Source organism: Tenrec ecaudatus, chromosome 14 (assembly GCF_050624435.1).
Source record: "Tenrec ecaudatus isolate mTenEca1 chromosome 14, mTenEca1.hap1, whole genome shotgun sequence".
NCBI lineage: Eukaryota > Metazoa > Chordata > Mammalia > Afrosoricida > Tenrecidae > Tenrec > Tenrec ecaudatus.
This window is the reverse complement of record NC_134543.1, coordinates 50,883,370-50,907,705: the sequence shown is the minus strand read 5'-3', so window position 1 is coordinate 50,907,705 and position 24,336 is coordinate 50,883,370. Positions and strand designations below refer to the sequence as shown.

Here is a 24,336-nt window from a genome sequence, read left to right as displayed (position 1 = left end):
TGAGCCGAGGGAAGGTGAGGTTTGGCTTGGGGCAGCGACTGAGACGCCCGTGCTGCTCAAAGGAGGTGGCGGCAGGTCTCGGCGAGGGGCGACCGCGATGAAGCCGGTGAGTCGGTGAAGCCCGGGCCGGGTGTTTTAGGTGCCAGGATCACGAGAGGGGCTTGGAGGCCAGTCATTGGGCTGGTTGGCATCGCAGGCCTGGTCCTAGCACCGCTCGGACCGTAACTGCCCTGTGATGGGGGAGGTGTCTCATGCCAGGACCAGCAGGCAGCGATGGTTTCGGAAGGAACGAGCCCCCTTGGAAAGGATCGGCGACGAGGGCAGATGGGCAATTTTGGCGCGCCTGTTGTGAGCGGTCGCCCCCTGGGGTCCCTTAAGCCTCAAGACAGCTTTTCTAGGGGGAACTAAGCTCCCATTTTCAGGAGGAAACCGAGGGGCGTAGAGGGTGTCAGTAGCCGGGGGCGTCTCGTAGCCCTGCCTCGGAAAGGGTCCAGGTCTGCTCTGCACCCACTGGGGAGCAGTCATCACCAGGGTAGGGAAACGTTGTCCAATACTCTGCCATACCTGTCACCGACCGTCCGGCCCACATGGTACAGCTTCTTTTCCCCCTTGTGCTTCTAAATCACTAAATAGCAGTTTCTGCAGAGCAAAACTTTCCACCTAGCTGGGAAAGCCTAGGGGAATGATCCTGAATCCTACTTAAAAGACACTGAAACAGACTCCTGACCCCTACTACCAAGCTATTGAACGGTCAGATTTGGGTTTGGGGTCGCTCTAAAGAGTGGTTTTCAACCTTTCAAATGCCGCGACCCTTTAATACAGTTCTTCATGGTGTGGTGGTCCCCAAACATAAAACGGTTTTCGTTGCTACTTCATAACTGTAATTTTGCTACTGTTATGAATCGCAATATAAGTATCTGATATGCAGGATGTCTTTTCATTGTTACAAATGGAACAATTAAAGCATAGTGATTAAACACAGAAACAATATGTAATTATATATTATGAAATAGTTCTAATGACAAATCAATGAAATTTTGTCTGGAAGCATGGTGTAGCATGGGTAACAGTCTTCACGCAGGGTACTCTTATGTGGGCCTATCTGCATGTGGGCGGCCCGCCTAGAGAAGGATAGGTCATCAGAAATAGGTTTTCCAATGGTCTTGGGCGACCCCTGTGTAAGGTTCATTCGACACCGCCCCCCAAACGGGGACGAGACCCACAGGTTGAGTATCGCTGCTCTAAAGCAACTGGCCCCCACAGCCTAAATTGGTTCTGCCCTGTGATCTCGTAACAAACAGGCCTGTGACAGAATATGAACTTCAGAGCTCGAAAGGCCATTAGTTGATCCCAGGTGCTAATCCCCATTGCCAGGTGCACAGATGTCAGCTGCTCTTCGCTGGTGGCCTCTCCCTGCACCTCCCCTTCATTCACTTAACAGGGAAAGAGTGAATAAAGCCATGTGGCTCCTACAAATCCACAGAGGGGCTGCCCGCGCCCTGCCACTCAGGACTGGTCACCTCTGCTTGCAATTGGGTGGATACACCTGCTGGGTTTAAGATTTGGCAACCTGATTGGTCATAGTTTTACAGCTACATCATCCGCTGGCACCCCTCAATACATGTGGCTCTCCAGTTGCAGCTCCATTATCTCACCAGTGGTTCCAACAAGGGAGTGGGAGAAAGGTGTGTCATTTATTGAACCTTCAAAACTCCAGCATGGAGTGTAGAACTCTTCTAGTTTTGCTGCCTTTCAAGATTGAATTCTAACTCTAGTCCAGTCATTCACTTGAACTCCCCTGGCCAAGCTGCGAGGTGTGAGTATGGTGTTTCATGGGCAACAGGGTGGGCAGAGCTGCTGTAGCTTCATCTCACGCGCTCTCCGCCCTGCTATCACAGCTGCTGAATGCACAGGCCCTCTCATTTTCAGTCTCCAACTAGAACATCTCTTTTGGAAAGCTTTCTCTGTACAGTCCGTTGTTCCCTCTCTGCTCCAGAGCACATAGTTTATAATAAGTATTATAACACTTATACTTTCTTCTGTAGCCTGTGCATACATCTGACTCTCTGGCTATACTGAACGTGGGCAATTTGTCCTATGAATTGTTGCATCTCCCAAGCTTAGCCTATGGAAGGGGTCCAAGACACGTATGGGGACAAATGTACAAACCTCTTCATTTGATCCTGAAGAAAAGCTGAGAGCTCAAATAAACTGATCCAGAATTAACTCGTCCAAGATTATTCAGTAAGTGGCAGCACCGAGACCAGATGCTAGGTTTCTTGGCTCCTAGATTTTAACTCTCTTCCCACAACACAGAGCTACAATGAATAATAAGATGGTAAGCATAATTTATTGTTGATATTATTCGATCTCTGGTATTCCAGATTGATCACTAAATAAATCGCAAGTACACTCAGCGTACGTTTCAGGAAAGCCCAGCTGTACAAAGATTATAGCAGAGCACAGGGAAAGGAGGAAGGCCATCAGCAGAATGGACTGACGTCGTGGCTGCAACAGTGGGGTTGGCCATGGGAGCGTGGTGAGGGCGGCCCGGACTGGGCAGTGTTTGGTTCTCTGGTCGCTAGGGGTTGGAACGCCCTTGGTGGCACCAACAGCAGCCAACAACATACTTGGATTATGTGTAAATATTCTTTCTAGTTATTTAACATAAGTAATTTCTTTTAAAGCCTAGTTCATTGCTAACAAGTGAGTTTGACTCATCTGATGAAGAACCTATTGAAGATGAACAGACTCCAATTCAGATATCATGGTGAGTAAAGATGCCTGATCTTTGTAGGATATAGTCCATGTATTGAAAATATTTAGTATGCTAATTTCATAATTTTAATCTTTAAAGAGCCTGTTAACTCCATGGTTCATTTGTTATCTGTGATAAGGAATAGATTTTGCGATTGATTTTTTAGATTCTATATATCGGGAAATCCTAATTAAGTCAGTAAATGGTAGAATGATCTCCCATTTAGTACCCAAATCAGCTTAATCTTGAACCACAAAAGAACAGTGTAACAAGCTTGTGGATGAGGTTACTTTTCAAGTATGTCATGGTCAACAGCGGTGGTTTCAACCTGCTGACCTTGTGGTTAGCAGCCCAGCCCTAACCTCTACATCACTGCATCACGAGGGCTGCTTACGACAGACAGAATCACAAAAAGGCACAACAAAGTAAAAGTCTCTGCATCTGATCTCCTGCCAAGTTATAGTTACGCCAGGTTCTCTATAACCAGCCCCAACTGTTTTCTCCTAACCCTGTGAATACAGGGGGCTTCAAACAGTTCGTGGAAACATAAAATGAAAAGATGATGGGCTCTGTTCACAAACTTTCTGACACCCCCCAGGATAGCGACCTCCCTCCTGAAGACAGCACTCCTTTTCTAGTAGCGAGAGGGAAAGCAGGCACTCAGTCCTGTGAGTACTGAGCATAATTCTTTTATTGTGCCGTCAAATAGCACTTACTCTGCATTTCCTCTTGGGGGTCCCTTTCAAATATCAGAACCATCTCCCCAGAACTCATCTGACTTCCAAGCCGTTTGCCAAAACAAAATCACTGAAAAGAACTCAAAAGAGGAAATCAACTTATTTATATACTGCTTTTTATTTTCTGCCCTTCACACAAGGAATATGATTTCTTGATTGTACTTCACTTTAACCCAAAGCTGGTACAAACCCAAAAACGCGTGACCTCTGGTTTTCACCTTGTGAAATGAGATTCCTGTTTAAGGAAGCCCTGCAGAGAAATCTCAGCACGCCAACACTAACCCCCAAACCAAACCCTCTGCCATCAGGCCAATTCGGGGTCACGCGACCCTCCCGGGTTTCCACAACCCTCCCGGGTTTCTATGGGAGCAGAAAGACTCACAACCATCCTCCATTAACATACAAGGGGCTTCAAAGAGTTCATAGACAATGCCCATTATCTCTTCATTCCACGTTTCCATGAGCTCTTGGAAGCATCCTTGTACCACAGGATGATGTAAGCACACCTCGTATTAGCTGTTGGTGCCCTGGTGCCAGAGTGGGTATGCACCGGCTGCTACCAGCGAAGTCAGCAGTTTGAAACCACCAGCGGGTCCACAGGAGAAGGACGGGGCTTCTGCCCCTACAGAAAGTTACAGTCTTGGAAACTCACGGACAGTTCTACCCTGGTCCATTAGGGTTGTTAGGAGTCGACATTGTCTCAATGGCAGTGAGTTTTTGAGTTTTAATACTAGCTGTAGGTGAACTAGACATGAGCTTTGAGGTAAATTTAAATTAACGTGTTTAAGACTTGAACTGTAGCACAGCGAATGTTACATCTATGTTTCAAACTGTTGCTTTAGGCCTCGTTATGACTGTCATGGGAGTCTTAGGTGACATAAATGGTTAAGTGCTTCGCTAATTGTTGATAGGTTGGTAGCTCGAACCCACTCAGAGGCACTTTGAAAAGCAAGCTGGGTACCCAGCCTCCCAGAGGGCTTCGCCTCGAAAACCCGATGGGTCAGTTCTAGTCTGCAAGCCTAAGTCACCATGATTGACAACTCAGTACCAACAAAAACTTGACAAACCCATTGATCTTTACCGCTGACATTTTGCTTTGTGATTGCTGGTTAGATTGATTTCCAAGTTTTACTTTCCTCAAACAGAACCCAACCCTATCACTGTCTCTCCCTTGCAGGCTGCCCCTGTCACGGGTGAATTGTTCTCAGTTTCTCGGTTTATGTGCTCTTCCAGGTAGGTCGGGCTGCAGGTGGCCTCTTCCTGGTCTATTTACAGGTTTTGTTGTCAGCTAGCACCTCCTTCTCTGTAGCGAACAGCAAGAGAATTCCACAAGCCATCCCCCTGGAGGACGGCACTTTGAGAAGCCCTCGTGGGCTGCAGGAGAAGGCATCTAGGTCCTCTCTTCAAACTCCCAGATCTGCAGGCGCAGCTCTGCTTCTCTGGCTGAGGCGCATCCATAACATCTCAGTGGTGGGCTTAAGGGGAGGCTGAAGGCTAAAGCCAAGCCCTTTCTACAGAAAAGGCATAGAAAGAAACAAGAATGCTTGGATCCACTGGAATCACTCAATCCCTGTCATTATATTTCTAACAAAGTGGCATTCAGACTCAAAATGGGATTAATGCATAGACAGGACCATGTGAAGTGATCTTCCAACGTAGCCATGCATATGTATAAGGACTCTTTTTGTGTGGGAACAAACACTGACTTTTCACTTGCCTGATTCCTGTTGTAGGTTGTAAATTTAAAGATGTAAGAAGAAATATCCAAAAAGATACAGGTATGTGTCATTTGATAACAACCATAGAAATATGCTGTCTTTTTAAAAATCATTTTATTGGGGGCTCATACATCTCTTATCACCATCCATACATACATCAATTGTATAAAGCACATTTGTATGTTCGTTACCCTCATCATTCTCAAAGCATTTGCTCTCTACTTAAGCCTCTCCCCACTACCCCCTCCCTCATGAACTCTTGATAATTTATAGATTATTATTTCATTATATCTTGCCCTGTCCGATGTCTCCCTTCACCCACTTTTCTGTTGTCTGTCCCCCACGGAGTAGGTCACATGTAGATCCTTGTAATCGGTTCTGCCTTTCTAACCCACTCGCCCTCTACCCTACCAGTATCACTACTCACACCGCTTGTCCTGAAGGGATCATCCGCCCTGGATTCCTTGTGTTTCCAGTTCCTATCTGTACCAGTGTACATCCTCTGGTCTAGTCAGACTTGCAAGGTAGAATTGGATCATGTTAGTGGGAGTGGAAGGAAGAAGATTTGGGAACTAGAGGAAAGTTGTATTTTTCATCGTTGCTACATCGCACCCTGACTGGCTCATCTCCTCCCCGAGACCCTCTTTAAGGGGATGTCCAGTGGCCTACAAATGGGCTTTGGGTCTCCACTCCACACTCCCCCCCTCATTCACTAGGGTAAGATTTTTTGTTCTGATGATGCCTCATACCTTATCCCTTCAACACCTCGTGATTCCACAGGCTGGTGTGCTTCTTCTATGTGGGCTTTGTTTCTTCTGAGCTAGATGGTCGCTTGTTTACCTTCAAGCCTTTAAGACCCCAGATGCTATATCTTTTGATAGCTGGGCATCATCAGCTTTCTTCGCCACATTTGCTTATGCACCCATTTTTCTTCAGCGATTGTTTCTTGGAGGTAAGCATACAATGACATGCTTTTTTGTTCTCTGATGCCTGATAACTGATCCCTTCGGCACCTCATGATCACACAGGCTGGTGTGCTTCTTCCATGTGGGCTTTGTTGCTTCTGAGCTAGATGGCTGCTTGTTTACCTTCAAGTCTTTAAGACCCTACATGCTGTATCTTTTGATAGCTGGGCTCCATCAACGTTCTTCACCACATTTGCTTATGCACCCACTTTGTGTCAGGAAGGTGAGCATCATGGAATGCCAGTTTAATAGAACAAAGTATTCTTTCATTGAGGGAGTACTTGAATGGAGGCCCAATGTCCATCTGCTACCTTCATAATAAACCATAGTATGCACATAGATCTATTTCCCCATCCTCGTGTATAAATATATTTACATATGTACATGCCTTTATTTAGACCTCTATAAATTCCCCTTACTTCCTAGCTCTTTCCACTACTTCCTTTTATTTTCTTCTTGTCCCACTATCATGCTCAGCCTTCATTTGGGTTTCAGTAATTCCTCTTGGTTGCATTACCCTTGGTCACACCCTACCTGGCCTCCTACATCCTCTCACCACTGATTTGGATCACTTGTTGTTCCCTTGTCCCTGGGTTTGTTAACACCAGTACCTTTCCCTCCACCTCCCCCTTTTCCCATGTCCCCACGACACTGTCAGTCCATTGTTTTCTCCTCCAGATCGTTCATCCAGCCTCTTATTTAGACAGACCTGCGGCTGTCTTTTAATAACTCTGAAAATCTCTTTGACAAAAGAAACAAAACTGCATCTTCTCTAATTTTTAGACCAAATAAAATGTTAAATATTTTGCAAAGATTCAGACTATAGTCTTAGTCTAATATGTGAAGAGATGTTTATGAAGGGTACAGAAAACTTTTAATATACCTACATATGGCATTACTTTTTTATTGACTTTTGTACGCGAGGGCTTCAAAAAATTCATGGAAAAATTCCAGTTTCTTGTCTTTCTACTTTTCCATGAAGTTTTTAAAGTCCCCTAGTATTGTGCTGACCAAATCTTTGAGCATACAAATTCCTTGCAGACTAAACCTGAGCTAGGAACCCATCCTGCCCATCCCTCCCAGCAAGGTGGGGAAAGTGAAGGACCAATTTGTGCATGCCTGTTCCCATCATTACAGCTTCATCTAGGAGTCCATCAGCTAAACCGAGATCTGCTCCAACTTAGAATTTACTTGCTTAACAATCTCTCACGTGGATTTTTGAGATGTTTTATTCCAGTTAATCTAGAATGTCTAGAGTCCAATAAGCCTACAAATATTCACATCCTTATAATACACTTTAAAATATGCATATTGCTTGATTCTGCCTAACAAAGGCTTTTCTTAATCCTAATTTTTATATATAACAATCATTTTATTGGGGGCTCTAAGGTCTCTTCTAACAATCCATATATCAATTGTATCCAGCACATTTGTACATAGGTTGTCATCATCATGTTCAAAACAGTTTCTTTCTACTTGAGCCCTTGGTATCAGCTCTTCTTTTTTCCCTCCCTCTCCCACCCTCCTGAACCCTTGATAAATTATAAAATATTATTATTTTCATATCTTACACCATAAGATATGAAACCCATATTTCTGTTGTTCGCCCCCAAGGGGGTGTGGCGGCTGTTATACATCAGTCATCGCAATTGAGTTCCCCTTTCTCCCCCTTGTCCCCCCACCTTCCCTCTACCCTCATGGCATTGCTACGTCTATAATCTTAAAATCTTTTTCTGGTTCTTCTGAAATATTAATTTACTAACATACCTCTACAAGAAATTAAGGTGCCTAAGAACTTAGTTGACCTTTGCAGGATTTGTAAAGATTTTCTGCTAAAACTTACCCGTTGTCACCACAGCAGCATTCAGACAACGCTTAAGCCATACATAAAAGATCATTTCAACCATGGCTGTACATACCAATTGTGTGTGTTTTAGAAAGCCCGAAACTGGGGTGTTTGTTTTTTCAGCTTATTTATTTAATAGTTTTATCGGCACTCCATCCACGTATCATACAATTAAATTGTTCAGTCGCATCAAGGAGAGCTGTACAATCACGATCAATTTTAGAACATCGCTTCTTCTTTGTACTAAACAGGGTTTTCTATTTTCCCCCAAACCCTTTTATTTTTAATTGTGTGTGCGTGTGTACATACAAGTATGGATGAGAATATGGCAGAAGTTCTGCTCCTGGGTTTCTAGTTCATACAAGAACAGGTTTATTCCAAACAAGCTGTGTTTGAGTGTGTCTCAGTGATCAAGCTCTCTCGGCCATGCGCATGTCTTAGTCTTGCTTAGGTACCTCCAAAAAACAAGTGCAAACACTGACCCCAGGGGATCTACCGGGCCAGTTCAGGGTAGAGGTCACAGTGACTGGTTTGGGGCACTCACAGGGCTAGTTTTGATAGATTCAGTTGAAGGGCCCAGGATAATCAAATAGGCTTATTTTATTATGCAAATTTACAAAAATTGAAAACAGCATTAGTGAGGGAAAGACCAGGAGAGTTGTGACAAGTCACTTACCCATCTCGACGCTGTGCCTGCTCGGGCTTCAAGGGCAGCAAGAGCTGTCCTGGGGGAACTTCCCAGGAAGCCCTTCCTGTCCACCGATAGCCCTGATTGGCCCTCGGGCGTGCAAACCTGCCATTTGGATGTGGTGTCAATCGAAGGGGGGAGATTCTGCAGAGCAATGGGAAACCTACCTTCACAAGTGTATAGGCCTAGACGAAGGATACACCCCGAAACAATAGCTTCCCATTTTGATATTTGTTTCATTAAGGCTTCGATAGTTCTGTCTTTGACTTATCCTTGGATGTAGACATACGTGTGTGTGTGTGCACGCATTGTATACGCCCAGCCAGTGTTGGACGGGGAAAGTCTTGGTATCGCCCACCCTCGAGGCTCCTTTCTAGGAAAGGCCGTTTGAAAACTCCTGGATAGAAACTACCCAGTGTGCACAAGAGGCCCTAGAAAGCCACCTACTCTCTTAGAGGGCTAGGTAGGCAAACTACACGGCTAGCCCATGTCAAGTGTATAACTTGGGAGAACTTCTGGAGCAGCACCGTCCGATAGAAATAGAAGGAGGGGCACAAGTAGAAGCTTCATGTGGAGCCTTAGGTTTCTAGTTGCCACATTAAACAGAGAAAAATAGAAACAAATGAAAATCATTCTAGTAGTGTATCTGATTGGCCTTACTGGGTCGGAAATATTGTCAGCTCACCAGGTTAGCAGTGTAATACCGATTAATGAGACAGTTGGAGCTTTCCTTGTAGTTAGTCCTAGAAGCAAGATGTGTACGTCACACATGCAGAACACCTAAATTTGGACTAGTCACAGGTCAAATGTTCTGGAGCCAGGAGTGGCTAGCGGCTACCACACTGGGTGGTGGGCATCTAGAGGTTCATGAACAAGGCACTTTGTACTTAACTCGCTTAATCTCCTTGAAGGTGAGAAGTGGGGAAAGGGAGGAGGCTCCCATCAGCCTTGGTGAGAATTGTGTCCTTTAGAACCCAGTGCTCACCAGTGACACCTGCTGGAGCTTACAGTTCCCGTGTATAGAGAGCCCCGTTGTAAGAGTCACACAGTCTGAAGACAGTTTGGTGGTTTGTCTCCCGACCTGCTCCCTGAGAATGCAGCTACAGGCTGTGGTGCGGTGTCGTTGTAAGAGGGACGGCAGGGGCCCTGACACCGCGGGGCTTACAGTGCAGTGAACGAGGGACTGCCATTCCTTCTCCAGAGTGTACTCTGAAATACTAGAGGCTTCTACGATGTACTTTAAAGCACTGTTTACCACTGGGGGTCCAGTACACGCATGGGTTTATTCCCCCAAAGTGGATTGAAGCAGGCGTCTGTGATGAGTGGGTGGCTTCGTCTTGTTGGGATGCCATCCACAAGATCCGGTCGCAACAGTGGCTTCTCTTGGCTGGGCTGGGCCACTTCACTCCAGGGCACAGAGGTCCGCTCAGAAGATTGGGCGACGTTTGTTTTTTACTTCTAAAGGAGTAATCTCGGTAGATACGCCTCAGTCTCAGTGGGCTCAGGGAAATCACGGGCTTATTAGGGACACGTTCAAAGGAAACTGAACACTGCACTGGTGAGAAGAGCGGGAAACTCAGGCTGTTCCTGTGAGGTCTCACTGGGAAACCCCCGCCCATCCATCCCACCGCCCGGTCTTGCTCTTGCCCATTCAGGTCGCTCTTCCTCCCTGAACTCAACTTCAGGGACCGTCATTGGAGGCCCACAAGGAGCCACACATGCAGAATTCTCCCGGGAGTTTCAGAGAGTTAGACGCCCCACCTGCAGAAGCGTGTAGACCGGGATTGTCGGTAGACAGGTCAAAAAGTAGTGCTTTTGTTTAACACAGATTTCTGTGATTTTTGTAGCAGCACTTGTTGACTTGCCCACATACAATTGACTCATCTAGAAAGTTAAGTGTAAAGAATTTTGACTTAAAAAGTCTGGGGTGATCACCTTTTGGCATAGATGTTTCTAATTCCTATTAGTGCTTAGTGTCTTGATTTTTACCCCAGTTTGAAAACAGTATCAATACATACCTCAAGTTGGTAGATTATCATTTGTTGCTTACTTAGGTTGACTTAAGAAATTTCACTCTACAGTCTCCCGCCTGACAAGATTTTCTTTTGTACTGTTCTATGTGTGCTTATGTTTGCTTGTGTCTTGGTCTGTTGGCAGAAGAACTAAAGAGCTGTGGTATACAAGACATATTTGTTTTCTGCACCAGAGGGGAGCTGTCAAAATACAGAGTCCCAAACCTTTTGGACCTCTACCGGCAGCGTGGGATTATCACGCACCATCATCCAATCCCAGATGGCGGGACTCCCGACATAGCCCGATGCTGTGATCTACTGGAGGAGCTCACAAGCTGCCTTAAAAATAACCGGAAAACCTTAATACAGTATGTCCACCTCCCCCCCTCTCTCTTTCTCTCTCTCCTTTCCTTTTTTCATACACTCCATGAGCGATGTCCCAATCAAGATGATAATCCCGAAGGATTGCTTCCCAATTCAGTTCCTCGCAAAGAGGAAAGTGATAGTACATGGAAAGTTCTAGCACAGATGACTACAGACTAAGCACTCAAACACCTGCTGTTGTCTCTGAAGAGGGAGGACAATACACGAGCTGGGAACACTTTCACCGCAGAGTATTGACTCTGTCCCCCTCCTTCCTAGCTTGTCCTTTGCTTTTGTTACAATTGTGGCCCCAGAAAAGGATGAAGGGCGGGCTTCGCTTGTGCTGCATAGTAACGCCTCACTTACTCGGCTGCTTCTGGGCTGCTTAGGGTCTTCCAGTAGCAAGAAAGCCCAGTTTTAAAGAAACTTATAGCAACCAAGAAGTCGTCTCTAAGCAGCAAGCTATCTTAGAAATGCTATTTGGTGACAGGAATTTGCTACCAAATTAACAAGGGGCCGTCATTATTTGTTTGCCAGTGGCTTTAATTACACAAGTGGCTGGTATGCAAGTTTTAGGCAATATTAAAGGAGTTGAAAAACAAAGGAACCCAAACTCATTGCCATTCAATCGATTCTGACTACTCATGGTGCTACAGGATGGAAGAGAACTGACCCTGTGGGTTTCTGAGACTGTAAATCTTTAGGGGAGAGGAGCGCCTCATCTTTCTCCGGAGAAAGGGGTTAAGGACAGGGAGGAGCAAAAAGGAGGAGAAAGGGGCGAAGAGCAGCGGACAGCAGGGCAGCGCAGAGAAAGCACAGGAGGGGACAGAAGTGAGGCCCAGAGGGAGCAGAGCCAGGCCCAGGAGAAAGAAGCTCTTCCAGGGGCTGCGGGTCCTTTTTGCCTTCGAATAAGCTGCTCCGACCTTTCTAGAAATGGGAGTGTTACCCACAGTTTGGGGTGCAAAAGTTGTAATGTCACTGAGCTCCAGGGGTACAAGCAAGGCCAAATCACTGTGTAGCTGCAAGACATCCGGTGACCAGGCTTCTCTCCTGAAACCTGCAGCCCGGGGACACCAGGCCAGCCCGCACCCGGGTTGTAGGGAGCACACCCGTTGGTGGCCAAAGTAGGTGCTCACATACAGAGAACTATAACTTCTGCAGTAGGAAATAAAGACAGAAGACCGTCCCACACCCTGCTTTCCAGACTGCTCTAGAGCAGCGGTTCTCAACCTGTGGGTCACGACCCCTTTGGGAGTCGAACGACCCCTTTACAGGAGTCGCCTGATTCATAACAGTAGCAAAATGACAGTTATGAAGTAGCAACAAAGATAATGTTATGGTTGGGGAGTCCTCTCCACACGAGGAACTGTCTGAAAGGGTCGCGGCATTAGGAAGGTTGAGAACCACAGCCGGAGAGAAAAAGCATCGTTTCTCACCTAATCCCAATTATAAAGGCAACCTTTCTGAATATATGCAGTTGTTTAGGCTCACCTGTCTGGTGGTTATAGGTAAAATGCCTATTCAATAGATGTGAAAACATGGTTTCCCAGTTTCCAGGACATTTCTGAACTCCCCCACCCTCACCACCACCATCACCCAAAATAATTTTTTGAATGCAGCCCCCACTAAAAATTTTTCCATCCCTCCAACTAGTTCAGTTTAGGGACACTTAACAAAGTGGGCAGATTCTGTCAAAACTCCCTGTCAGATGAGCCGATGTTGGTGCTTGCTCCCAGCGCCCATCAAATAGAGAATCCAGTGCCTGGAAGTCTTCACTGACCTGATGTGTTCACGGTGTCCTGAGGTGTGTGGGTGCTCACAGGCCCAACAGGTTAGCGCTTTTGAGACTAAGCCAATTTTCTCTCCATTCGGCCATCACTGCATGCCCGCCTTGCTAGACAGGCAGAAGGGTATAGAGCTGATGGCTCAGAACCAGGACCTGTGATCTTCTTTCACTACCCCCTGTGTACCAGGGCCATCCTCACGGGTCCACTGGATACTTAACTCCCGTTATGAAACCAGTACCGGTGCTCATCTATGGCGAGGATACCGAGCATGGCGTGGATGCCACCCGCCGGAGCGCCAAGCTAACAGCACCAGCGGGCAAGTACATTCAGCCCTGCACAAGGCAGAAACGGGAGAGCAGCAGTCTCTGTGAGGTCCCAAAGGCATTCCAGAAAATGAACTTGAACTGGGCTCAGAAGGATAAGTAAGAGTGCACCAAACAGACAAAGGAGAAATGGTGACTAGAGGTAGGATGCAGTATTGATCTTACAGGGACGAAGTTCTCCTCTCTGCTTTGATGTGGCAGATTCGGTTCTCGCTGAACTGCCGACACCTGCGGCGCCGTGCGGAAAGCGAGTTCAGGAGGAACTCCAGGCCAGTCCTTTGTCTTACATCTTGCACACCTGTCTAAGCGGCCCTGTGCAGCCAAGAGGCTGCCAACCACAGCACTGGGTGTTCGACCCCGTCCACGGGCTCTGTGGGCGATAGGCCTGGGGAGCTGCTTCCACAGAGTGTGCAGCCTGGACAGTTCTCCTCTATCTATGGGGCCACTTTGTCCAAAATCTGCAGTACCTAACAACACACCTATACTTCTGACTGTATGTGAACAGTAATTGATGTTCATCATGAAGTCATCAACACAAAATTAGGTCCAAGATGCCCTCTAAGTTAGGCGGTGTGTAATACATTTTTTAAAAATCATTTTATTGGGGGCTTGTTCAGCTCTTATCACAATCCATCCATCCATCCATTGTGTCAAGCACATTTGTACATTAGTTGCCATCATCATTTTCAAAACATTTTCTTTCTACTTGAGCCCTTGGTACCAGCTCCTCTTTTTTTTTTAATACAGTTTTTTAGGATCTTTACAGGTGATTAAAATAAATTATTTTATAACTGTGAAGGCTAATCTCCATTGTTTAAGAAGCAGTTATGTAGAATTGCTGTTCTTATAAGGGCCCTACATACAACGGATGGAAACACTGTCTGGCCCTGCACCTTCCTCACAACTGCTGTTTTATCCCCTTGTAGCCACGATGTCAGTCCATCTGGTAAGGGCCTTCCTCTTTCCACTGGCCCTCTGCCAAGCACGCTGCTGTCCCCAGGGCTGGCTCCTCCTGGAACATGCCCAAAGGGCAGGAGATAAAGTCTCACTACCCTCGCTTCTAAGGCGCAGTCTGGCTGCACTGCCCCAAGACAGATTTGTTTATTGTGATAGTCCATGGTCAAGATCAACACCGTAGCATCCACTCCTTTAGACACCGATACTCATTGTCCAACTTCTGCATGCCTATGAGGCACCTGAAAGGACCATAGCCAGGCACACCTTCCCCGTCAAGGTAACATCTTTGCCCTCAAGCACTTTCAGGAGGCCTTCTGCTCAGATGTGCTCACTGTCATGGCAGTTTAGTTCCCGCTGCTGCTTCCAAGGGCAGAGCGGGTCCAAGCAGATGAATCCTTCGACAACGTCAGCGAATGACCACCTGCCATCCATGCACTGTAGACTGTTCTCGGCCCTTCACAAATGTTGCCTCCTTGAGTCCCCGCTATGGTGTCCCTTGGTCATGCAAACAATAAGCTCACTTGGCTGCTGACCAAAAGGCTGGAGGCTTAAGTCCACCCAGAGGCACCTCAACCAAAAAATAACAAAGATCAGTCTTGAAAATTTCTCTGAGACACACACCAGGTGTCATGAGTTCGAACCAATGCAGCAGACATCACCATTTAGACCAGGACGCTGGGAGCCAGAGAGGTTACACGACCCCAAATCCCGCACATCTAGTAAATGGCAGGATTGAAACCGGGCAGTGGGTTGCAACCCCTTCCTCTCCGTGAAGGCTTGTTTTCCCAGTAGCCCTTGTCGGCAGCGCTGACAGGTTGCTGCAGCAATAACAATGGCAGCTGTTAAAAACGGACTAACGTCTCTAGAAACATGTTCAGCGGAGCCTCCGGGGCAGAGGGGTTACATGCTGGGCAAGTTGAGCAATTTGGAATCGCCAGCCCCGCTCCTCGGGCGGGTGATGCTTTCTCCTCCCGTGGATTTTGTCTGGAAAGACCCATAAGGGCAGTTCTACCCTGCCCTAGAAGTTTGCGGTCAGTTGGAATCTACTTGATGGCAGTGAGTTTTTTGAAGTAACATGGTCCACCGCTCAGTTATGGGTCCTGAGGTCCGAAGAGATGATAAAGCGGGCCATACCCACCCTGATCCTGACAGGCACCGAAAATTAAGCTAAGCACACTTGGGTCTTGATGGTTTCAGAACTGTGTGTTAATCTCCATGTGCAAGGCAGGGTGCTTATCAGGGCTGCACACAGAAGGCAGGAAGAGCAAGCATTTAGTTGTTATGTCGGATGGAGTTAAAGTGTGCTAATTTGCAAACTGTGCTTCCCTTTCAGCTGTTACGGAGGACTGGGGAGATCGTGTCTTGGTAAGAAATGAACTTTCATTTGTTTTTCCTTTTAAGCTCAAGGTAGATAAACTCCTGGTTCTGGAGTTCACGTGCTCAACTTGGGAATAAAATAAAGCAATATAAATCTGCTCAAACCCCAAGGATTCTTTAAGCGCCTGCACATGCGCTCCTAAAGCTTGGATGGGAATCGGCGGTCTGTCTGGAGCAGCACAGGAGGCTCCGTGCATTCGTGTTTGGGTTTCTAATGTTCCCTCCAAGCAGGTGTTGGGAGGGAACTTCAAAATCATAACCCTGGGCCACTGAAGTGTGAAATCTAGAGTTGATTATTGTATGTTAATTTAGGTCCTAGTGTGTTAAACGGTTCACGAAATGCCCTACTATATGAAGTCTATTCATTTCAGTGTTGGGCATCATCGAAACTAAAACAAAACAAACAAAGCGTTGTGCTTAAGAAGACACCATCAGGAAAGTGAAGACAACCCGAGAATAAGTCGGGGGTTGGGAGACACCACCTGCAATCATATATCTGAAAAAGTACCTAGGATATAAAAGAATTCTTACAACTCAACAATGAAACGGCAACTAGCCCACGTTTAAAGTGGACAAAGAATCTGAATAGATATGTCTCCAAATATGGTATGCCAATGAGAAGATGCTCATGTCGCTCATCAGGGAAGGCAAACCCTCGTCACAAGGGGACCCACCGGGATGGCTAGAATCAAAATGTCCAAACAAGTGCCGCTGCAGATGTAAAGAAATCAGAGCCCCCACGTGCTGCTGGTGGGTACGGAGATTGGCACGGCCACTCAGAAAGGTGGTGAGCTCTCCCACATGACCCTGCAGTTCCATCCCTAGCTGTGTGCTCCAACGTGGGTCCATGTGAACGCCTGCATTCTAATGTCTACCTGAGTCTTACTTGTGATGGTGAGAACTACCCAGATGTCTACCTACTGACAAGTGGGTACACGAAACAGGGCAGACCCATACGATGGCTATCAAAAGGAACGGGGGATTGCTACAGCACGCATGAACGTAAAGCTCATGCTCAGTGAGAGAAGCTCATTGCAAGGGGCCACATACTGTAAAATTCCATTTCTATAAAATGTGCACAATAGACAAAGCCGTTCTTACTCTCCTTGCTGTGGTCAGGTGTCGGAAGTCAGTTCCAACCCATAGCCACCCTGTCTCCGCAACAGAATGAAGGACAGCCCAGTTCGGCACCATCGTCACAACTGTTTCTGTGCCTGCACTCATGGTTGGAGCTACTGTGTCAAGCCATCTCCTCCAGGGACTCTTTCTGCTGCCTCTCCACCTGACCGGGCACGATGTCCTTCTCGAGGGGCCCAGCTCTCCTGACAACACGTGCAGGGTCTGGGAGACCACGTCTCGCCGCCCTGGCCCCAAGGGAGCACTTTGGCTGGACTTCTGAGGCAGATTTGTCTGTCCCTTTAGCAGCTTGTGGTGCTCTGAATATTCCGTTTAAATGCATCAGTTCTTCTCTGGGCTTCCTTACTTATTTAAATCCTTTTACTGGGGGCTCTTACAGCTTTTTCTTTTCTTAAAGCAATTATAACAATCCATACCCCAATTGTTGCAAGCACATTTGTACATATGTTGCCATCATCATTTTCTAAACATTTACTTTCCATTTGAGCCCTTGGTATCAGCTCCTCATTTTCCCCACCTCCCACCCTCATGACAGTCCAGTAAAGCTGGTTTAAAAAAAAAATGAAGTTAGTGTTAAACTTAAATTCAGTCATTTAAGATAATTTACCTGTCAAAAACACACCAATGGCCTCAGACTTTTCATTGTGAAGAATTTCAGCAACACGAAGTCTTACCAAAAGAAATGTAACTTCGCCAAAATGTTCTGACCACAGACACATACTGTTTAGTAACACCTGCTTTTCCTGTCGTGTCCTCCTAGTCGCCGCTTGCCTCCTCCTCTACCTGTCTGACACGCTGTCGCCGCAGCAAGCCGTGGACAGCCTGAGGGACCTCAGAGGGCCGGGGGCCATACAGACCATAAAGGTGCGGAGACTGGCGGGGCGGGACCGTTACAAATGCACTGTGACACATAAACAAGAGCACGTGCAAATGAAAACCCAAAGCATTCTACAATTCAAATACCATCTTGTTTATATATTTTAATGTGTCTAAATATAATACTAATGGCTGCAAAAGCTTACACGATTGTACACAAAATAATGAGGAGATGTGTGCTCTTGATGTGCAGGCCCAACCAATGAGCCCACATAAACCAACTGTGAGCCTCCCTCCACTAGTGCCGAGGTTCCTTCCTTTAGGGGTGAACCTTACCGTTGGGGTCCGTAACGTTCCATTGCTAACTACTCTGCACCCTACTTTTTTATTGGGCATCCAGTGGCAGGTGAAATGTAGAGTAAAATAAACTGTCCGATTCTTTGTGCTTGTAAAGTTCTTAATTAAACCAATTTGCAATTAAAAAAGAGAGAATGCAAACTTTCTAGTTTCTTCTCCCTGCATCTACTACTGCTTTTGCCCATTAAGTCCTAGAAATGAATACTCTCACTTCTAAAAGTGTGATGGTTTTATTTATAACGGTGATTTTTCCAGGAAATATTTGGCCAAAAAGATCTGCTGGAGGCCCTGTTAGATCAAAGGCATTTAATAATGATAGATGAATGACTACCATTTAAAAAATGCTCAGCCATTGCTAATGCATCCTTGCTGTGGGCCTCATCGGCATCTTCCACACTTACTTTCCCGAGCAGTGCAGTGCTGCCCAAGGCGATGACAGCCACCCCTCTATCCACAATGACCAGGGGACGGTTAGCATTGTGAAGTGTCCCCACCATGGTTCTCCCTGTGCCCCTGGCCCAGCATGGGAAACACAGGGCACAGAAGCCACCCACCTCCCCCCCAACCCCCACTCCCCACCTTGCGCCAGGGAGCCTATGGTGGTTGGGGAGGGGGGTGATGTTCAGTGGCTCCCTGCCTCCTGGTGCCTGCCACTTCCTGAGGTCCCTTCCGTCCCCTGTTCCCCACCCAACTTCCCCAGCCCCTGGGTGCCTCTCCCGGGCTTGCCTGCCTGCCCACAACCCTGTGCCATCCCACCACCACCCAAACCCTCCATGGCCAGACAGAGAGCTGTGTCCCACTGCCAGTCGACCACCGTCCGCCGAGTCGACCTGCTGTTGACAGGCCTTCCAGTGTAACATGCAGGGTAGCCCGAGTAGGTGCCCAGGCTCAGCTCAGGCCTGCACGGAACCTGGGCTTTCAAAGGAGCCCGAGAAGTTTCACTTACCGTAAATGTGAACGATCAGATGCGAGCGTTAACATCGTTTTACTGCAATCGGCAAATGTGGCTGTATATGTGGATTTATAAAATTGTCTTCCTTTCCCAAGCACCCTGTCTCCACCTGAGGCTCCATCATCAGGCAGGGTCCTCAAAGAACCCTGGTCTCCATGGGCTCCCCGGGTAGGGCTCTCACAGTGCCACACAGCTGGGTCACGGTAACAACTTCACCCAGGAGCCTCCCTCTTTGGGCTCTAAGATAGTCAAGCACAAAATAGGCTGTGCTGTATCCACATCCTAAAATGCAGCTCTCTGCAGAGATTCTGGGAACCGTGAGCTCACCTGCTTCAAGTCCAAGAGAGCGAGAAATAGGTTTTTCCATCCTGTCTTAAAGAGAATCAGGCCCGTGTTAGTCTCCACTTCCCATTTGTCCCGTGTCCCCTCCTGCTATGAGTCTTTGATGATGGAAGTCAGCAGAATGCAATTGTGCCTTCTCCATCAGCACAGGGAATGAGATTGCTGGCAGAGGCAGGTGTCCTCTGGGAAGATATGGAAGCTCCCAATAAATTATTTCACGCTTTCACTTTCCTCTTGTCGAGATCAGTGCCAGGATTTGTTCCTGATTTGGGTCTTGTCTACTGTGAAAATTGTTCCAAATGGGTTATGTCACCACAAAAAAGAGGAGTCGGTCAAGCTTGCAGAAACCCGGAAATGATTTCCTAGTTGCTACCAAAGGTGCCCTTCCCTCCCAACTTCCTCCCCAGCAAACTCACAGCCCCGGCGTCGCAGCCAGCTCACGGCAACCCTTGGGCCCTGTAAGACTACAGCCCTGAGCTTCCGAGACTGTAACTGTTTACAAGAGGAAGCCCGTCTTCTCCTCTGGAGGGGCTGGTGGTTTCGAACTGCTGGCCTTTGGGACTAATACCCACTACGCCACCAGGGTTCCTGTGGACCCATTCCCCAGGAGGGAAAACACAAAAACAGGGCATCATGTAGTTGGGTTTTTATTTTATTCTGTCAGCAAGAAAAAGGACTTTAAAAGGTTCGCTTGAATTGCATGCTACCTTAGGATTTCTTATATATATATTTATATTTTAATAATTTTATTGGGGGGTCTCCCACACTATGTACGGCCTTTCATGCTAAGGTTGCAGCTTTCTCTAAAGATCAAACTTCCCTATAATTCAAATATTTTCCTGCCCCAAAGGGAGTCAGATTTGATCCCAGCTAAATGTGTGTCAGTTCCTGATTTCTCTGCTATTATCGGGACTACTCTGGGAACTGGCTTTCTTCAACGTTAATTTTCAACTTGCCTTTACTTTTTGCAGCAATATAATTATCTTCATGAGTTCCGGGACATACTAGCTGCCCATCTGACATCAAGAGAGTCACTATCAAGATCTGTATCCAGATAAAGAATTGCATAAAGTGTACATCTGACCATGTATGAAATTGAAGGTCACGAATGAGATCTGTATGGCAATGAAACCACTAGTTGTCCACCTGAATGTCAAATGTATATATGCAACGATTCCTAAAGATTTTATTGACAAACTTCCTGTCTCCTGCATCTCTGATAGGGGAGGGGGGAAACTTGGTAGACATGCACTGCCAGATCTAGTCCGCTTTACTGGGGCAGGGGCGGTGGGGCTAAAAACACAGGGAGAGAAACGATTTGCCCTCTTTTTATTATGATTGCCCCGCATTTTACTATTTGTCCCTGCTGTGTGCCGGGTGGCTGGCTAATGGGGTGGACCGCTGGCGTGGCTACACAAGCTTGCTCTGAAACCACTTCCACCCTGCTCCCCGCCCCCAACTTCGTTCCAGTTTTTAGGTTCACAGACTGTAGGGGTTCCATTTTCCAGTTTTTAGGCTCACAGGCTGTAGGGGTTCCATCCAGCATCTCGTCAAGCGGGTCTCATCCTGTGGGTCGCGACCCCTTTGGGGGTCAAACGACCCTTTATCACGGGGGCCGCCCAATTCATAACAGTAGCAATATGACAGTTATGAAGTAACAACGAAAATCATTTTATGGTTGGGGGGGTCACCAGAACACGAGAACAGTATTAAAGGGTCGCGGCATGAGGAAGGTCGAGAACCGCTGATCCAGTCAGTGTCCTGCTCCCCAGCATCTGCTGGATCACCCTGGGGAATAAGAAATCAGTGGTTCTGTCTGCTCCCTGACTCACATTTCTGAATGTCGCGAAGCAGCTACCCGGAGCGCCATCACCGCTGCCCTCATCCCTCCACCTCGCGCTGCTCTGAATCTGCCACGTTTGTTTCTTCACATTCAACCTTGAGCTACCCCGGCAGCCATGTGAACTGTCGGTGAGAGTCACGTGATGAGTCCAAGCCACCTCGTTTTAACAGCCATCACCGTCTTGGTCACGTATCCAAGACGCACCAGTCTCTCTGCTACTGGAAACCCCCAATTCAACCAATCTTCATTTGCTAGCATCGCCAGTTAATAGAATCATAGGTACTGATACACAAAAAAGTAAATTGTACATAAAAGCTTCATTTTTAAATGATCAGTGAACAAAGTTCTGATTCTGTCTCGCACACCTCCTGCTGTCAATTAGGGAGTTCTCTAAACCCGCCACCAGTGCCGTTTGAGCACTTCCGAGCGGACCCAGTATGTGCTAAATGAACACTGGGTCCTTGTGTTCACTGCCTGTAGCGCTAAGACTGTCAGAGCACTAACGAGGGGACATCACAGGCCTCTTCAGTCTCCACAGGTTTACCCTAAGGGTTCCTTAGATGATAAATAGCTAAATGGTTGCCAAGAAGTTTCTATGTTTTCGTAATGGACACAATAATGGGCTTGCCTTCATATTGCAATCAAATGTAAAAAGAATGCTGTCTTGGAAAAAGTACAGCCAGAATGCTCCTCAGAAGCAAGGATGACGGGACTTACCAAGAAAGACAAGTCCCCGGAGAAATTGGTCATGCTTGGTATAGCAGATCTGCAAAAGGCAAGCTGAACACGAGCATCAAACACAGCATCAATTATGAGGCTGGCGAAGAGCCAGGCAGATTTATTCTCTTGTCCATCAGGAAGGGCACTGTGAGTCAGAACTGACTCATGTAACCATAACTCATGTAAACCAAAGAGGACTGCAGATCGCAACATTCAACTAAACTGCAGGGAGTCATTAAGAGCGGCCATGTCACAAATCCTGTTATTGGCTTTCACTTTACATTGCCTATCCATGAACAGTGAGGGAAAATGGAAAGAAAAATATTGGCATGGATTAGCCAAACCCCTTAAAAACTGAATGAATGTCCAATGTGTGTGCATCTTCCCATCTCCATGGAAAGCGCTAGCTAACAAATGTTTGGCTGATGGATAATCGGTGACTCCAGAGCAGAGAAGCGGGATGCTCACTTCTCAAACGAAAGGGTCCGGTCCTGGGTCATGACGTGGCGTTGCAACATTAGTGTTCTCCCTGCAAATGGAATCGGATCACCCTGCAGCCAGCCGTCGCCCATAAACTACACAAGGAAGCAGTTGAGGCCATTTTTGTTAAATATACAAAATCAAATTCAAGGGAACTCCAGGGAGGCAAGGTGGGACTGTCTGCAAGCTTCTTTGGACAGCGGTTCAACACCAGTGCGGTTAACTCTGGGATCTCAACCAACCGTGAGCACAGGAATCAGAATTTACAGCCTGCGTTGCTCTTGGTAATCTAAGGTCCACCTTATCATCAGTGGACTAGTAACCACTACACCACCCAGGCTCCAGACTATCAAAAAGCTAGGTGACACTTTTTTTCTCATGCAGAACCATGAGCTATATTATTGAGACCAGAGGTTCACTAGCTGCGGAGTGATCGGTTTGAGTAAGAATGGTTTCCAGTTACTTGAGACCCACATGATGAGTAATTTCCAAAAAGGAAGAATGAACCTTTCATGAATATTGCCAAATCCACGGTTATCAATTATCTTTATTGCTCTCTGAAAAGAGAATATTGTTTAAATGTATTTCTGCCAACTAGTCTAGTTTGTACAACTGTTGAGAGATGCACTTATGGGCAATGGAATAAAGTAGACATATAACTCTAGTTCACAGATTCTAACAGGTCATTATTTATGTGGGTTTGACGCCAAACACATCAAAGTGCTTTGCTGGATCCACACCTACAACAAAAGCTCACGCCTGCAAGATAAGAGACAGACAAGTTACTATTTGTACCCATTGGCAATAATATTCAAGGAACACAATTCCTGAACATGTCACTAAAAGGAGATGGGGGGTTGGGGTGGGGAATTCTGCCAGTGCCGAGTGCATCTCTCTCCATTTCCTTTCTGTGAAGACATCGGACATGTGTCCAACCTCTGCTGACTTGGGAAGCGGAGCAGAGAGCTTTATCAGAGCTAGTACCAGAAATGCTCTCCAAGTTGAAAAATAGGGCACAGGGTGTGGGAAAGAGCCATGCCAGAGGCAAACTGCACAGACTTTATCTGTGTGCCTGCACCTGACTGGCTGACGGGTCCACCACGCCCTGGTCCAATCAAGGATGCTTTACAGGTGCCTCCCTGATACCCAGTGGACGCTCCAAGCTTCACGAAAAACATCCAAACTTCAGACAAATAAACCATCTGTCTGCTACCTTGAGGCCAGGGGTGGCGGGGGGGAATAGATATAAATGGTAAAAAGAATCAAAATCATTAGTAAAACTGAAAGAATATTCAGATACAGTTCCTACCTTACACCTCACTTACACTAAAGTGATACGCTGCCATAACCTAGGAGGGCACTTCAAAACACTCGTGAAAACTGTTCCATTAATTCCATTTTTCCATAGATTTTTCTCAAGCACCTTCATAGTGTTACTCAGTAGACTACCTGCTTTTTAAAAGAAAGTAAACGTTGTTGATACAAGACACTTAATAGAGGAAAATGTGCGGTACCATAGCAACAAAGAGCTTCTGGTATGTAGATGTTAACAGTGTGATGCCCAGATGCACTGACTGCACTTTGGCTGAAGGTAAGCCTCACTGCCAAATGCACTACCATCAGGCAAGGTGAACTTATAGTGAGTGACTCTCTAGGACAGCATAAAAGTGCCCCTGTGGATTTCTGAGAAAACTGTTACTCTACCCGGAAATAAAAAGCCTTGTCTTTCTCCCACAGAGTAGCTGGTGGTTTTGAACTGCTGACCTTGTGGTTAGCAGCCCAACTCATAATCACTAGGCTAGCAGGGTTCCTGGAAGGCAGGTTGTCCAAAACAGATAACTAGGGAAAGAAATTAAATTCTGAGCAAGGAAAAAAGGCCAGTGGGACACTGAGAAATGCAAGTTTAACTTCTCTTGGTACAGTGATCTAATTCCATCAAGCTCGGTGAAGGCCCAAAGCGGGCAGACCTTTCCTGGGCCATCAGCCTGCCGCAGTGCCAGTCCTCCGGAAGGAACCACCTGCACATCTGTTTCTGAAGCTTGAGCAGGTGGCTTTCACAGATTTGGGGGAAATATCCTAGAATACTTAGAGGATGTTTAAGAAAATGTACGAAGGGAAGCTGTATTTGCGAAGAGACGGCAAGCACCCCGGAAAAACA

General features: G+C 46.7%; 1 protein-coding gene across 1 annotated transcript; it reads left to right on the top strand.

The window, feature by feature from the left end:
- On the top strand, positions 1–20,333 carry CDKN3 (cyclin dependent kinase inhibitor 3). The gene is made up of 8 exons (XM_075530593.1): positions 1–106; positions 2,688–2,770; positions 4,673–4,728; positions 5,229–5,273; positions 10,870–11,092; positions 15,488–15,519; positions 17,429–17,532; positions 20,107–20,333. The coding sequence occupies exons 1-8, from the start codon at positions 98–100 to the stop codon at positions 20,191–20,193; spliced, it is 639 nt and encodes a 212-aa protein (XP_075386708.1). The 5' UTR covers positions 1–97; the 3' UTR covers positions 20,194–20,333.
- The last annotated feature ends 4,003 nt before the right edge of the window (positions 20,334–24,336 follow it).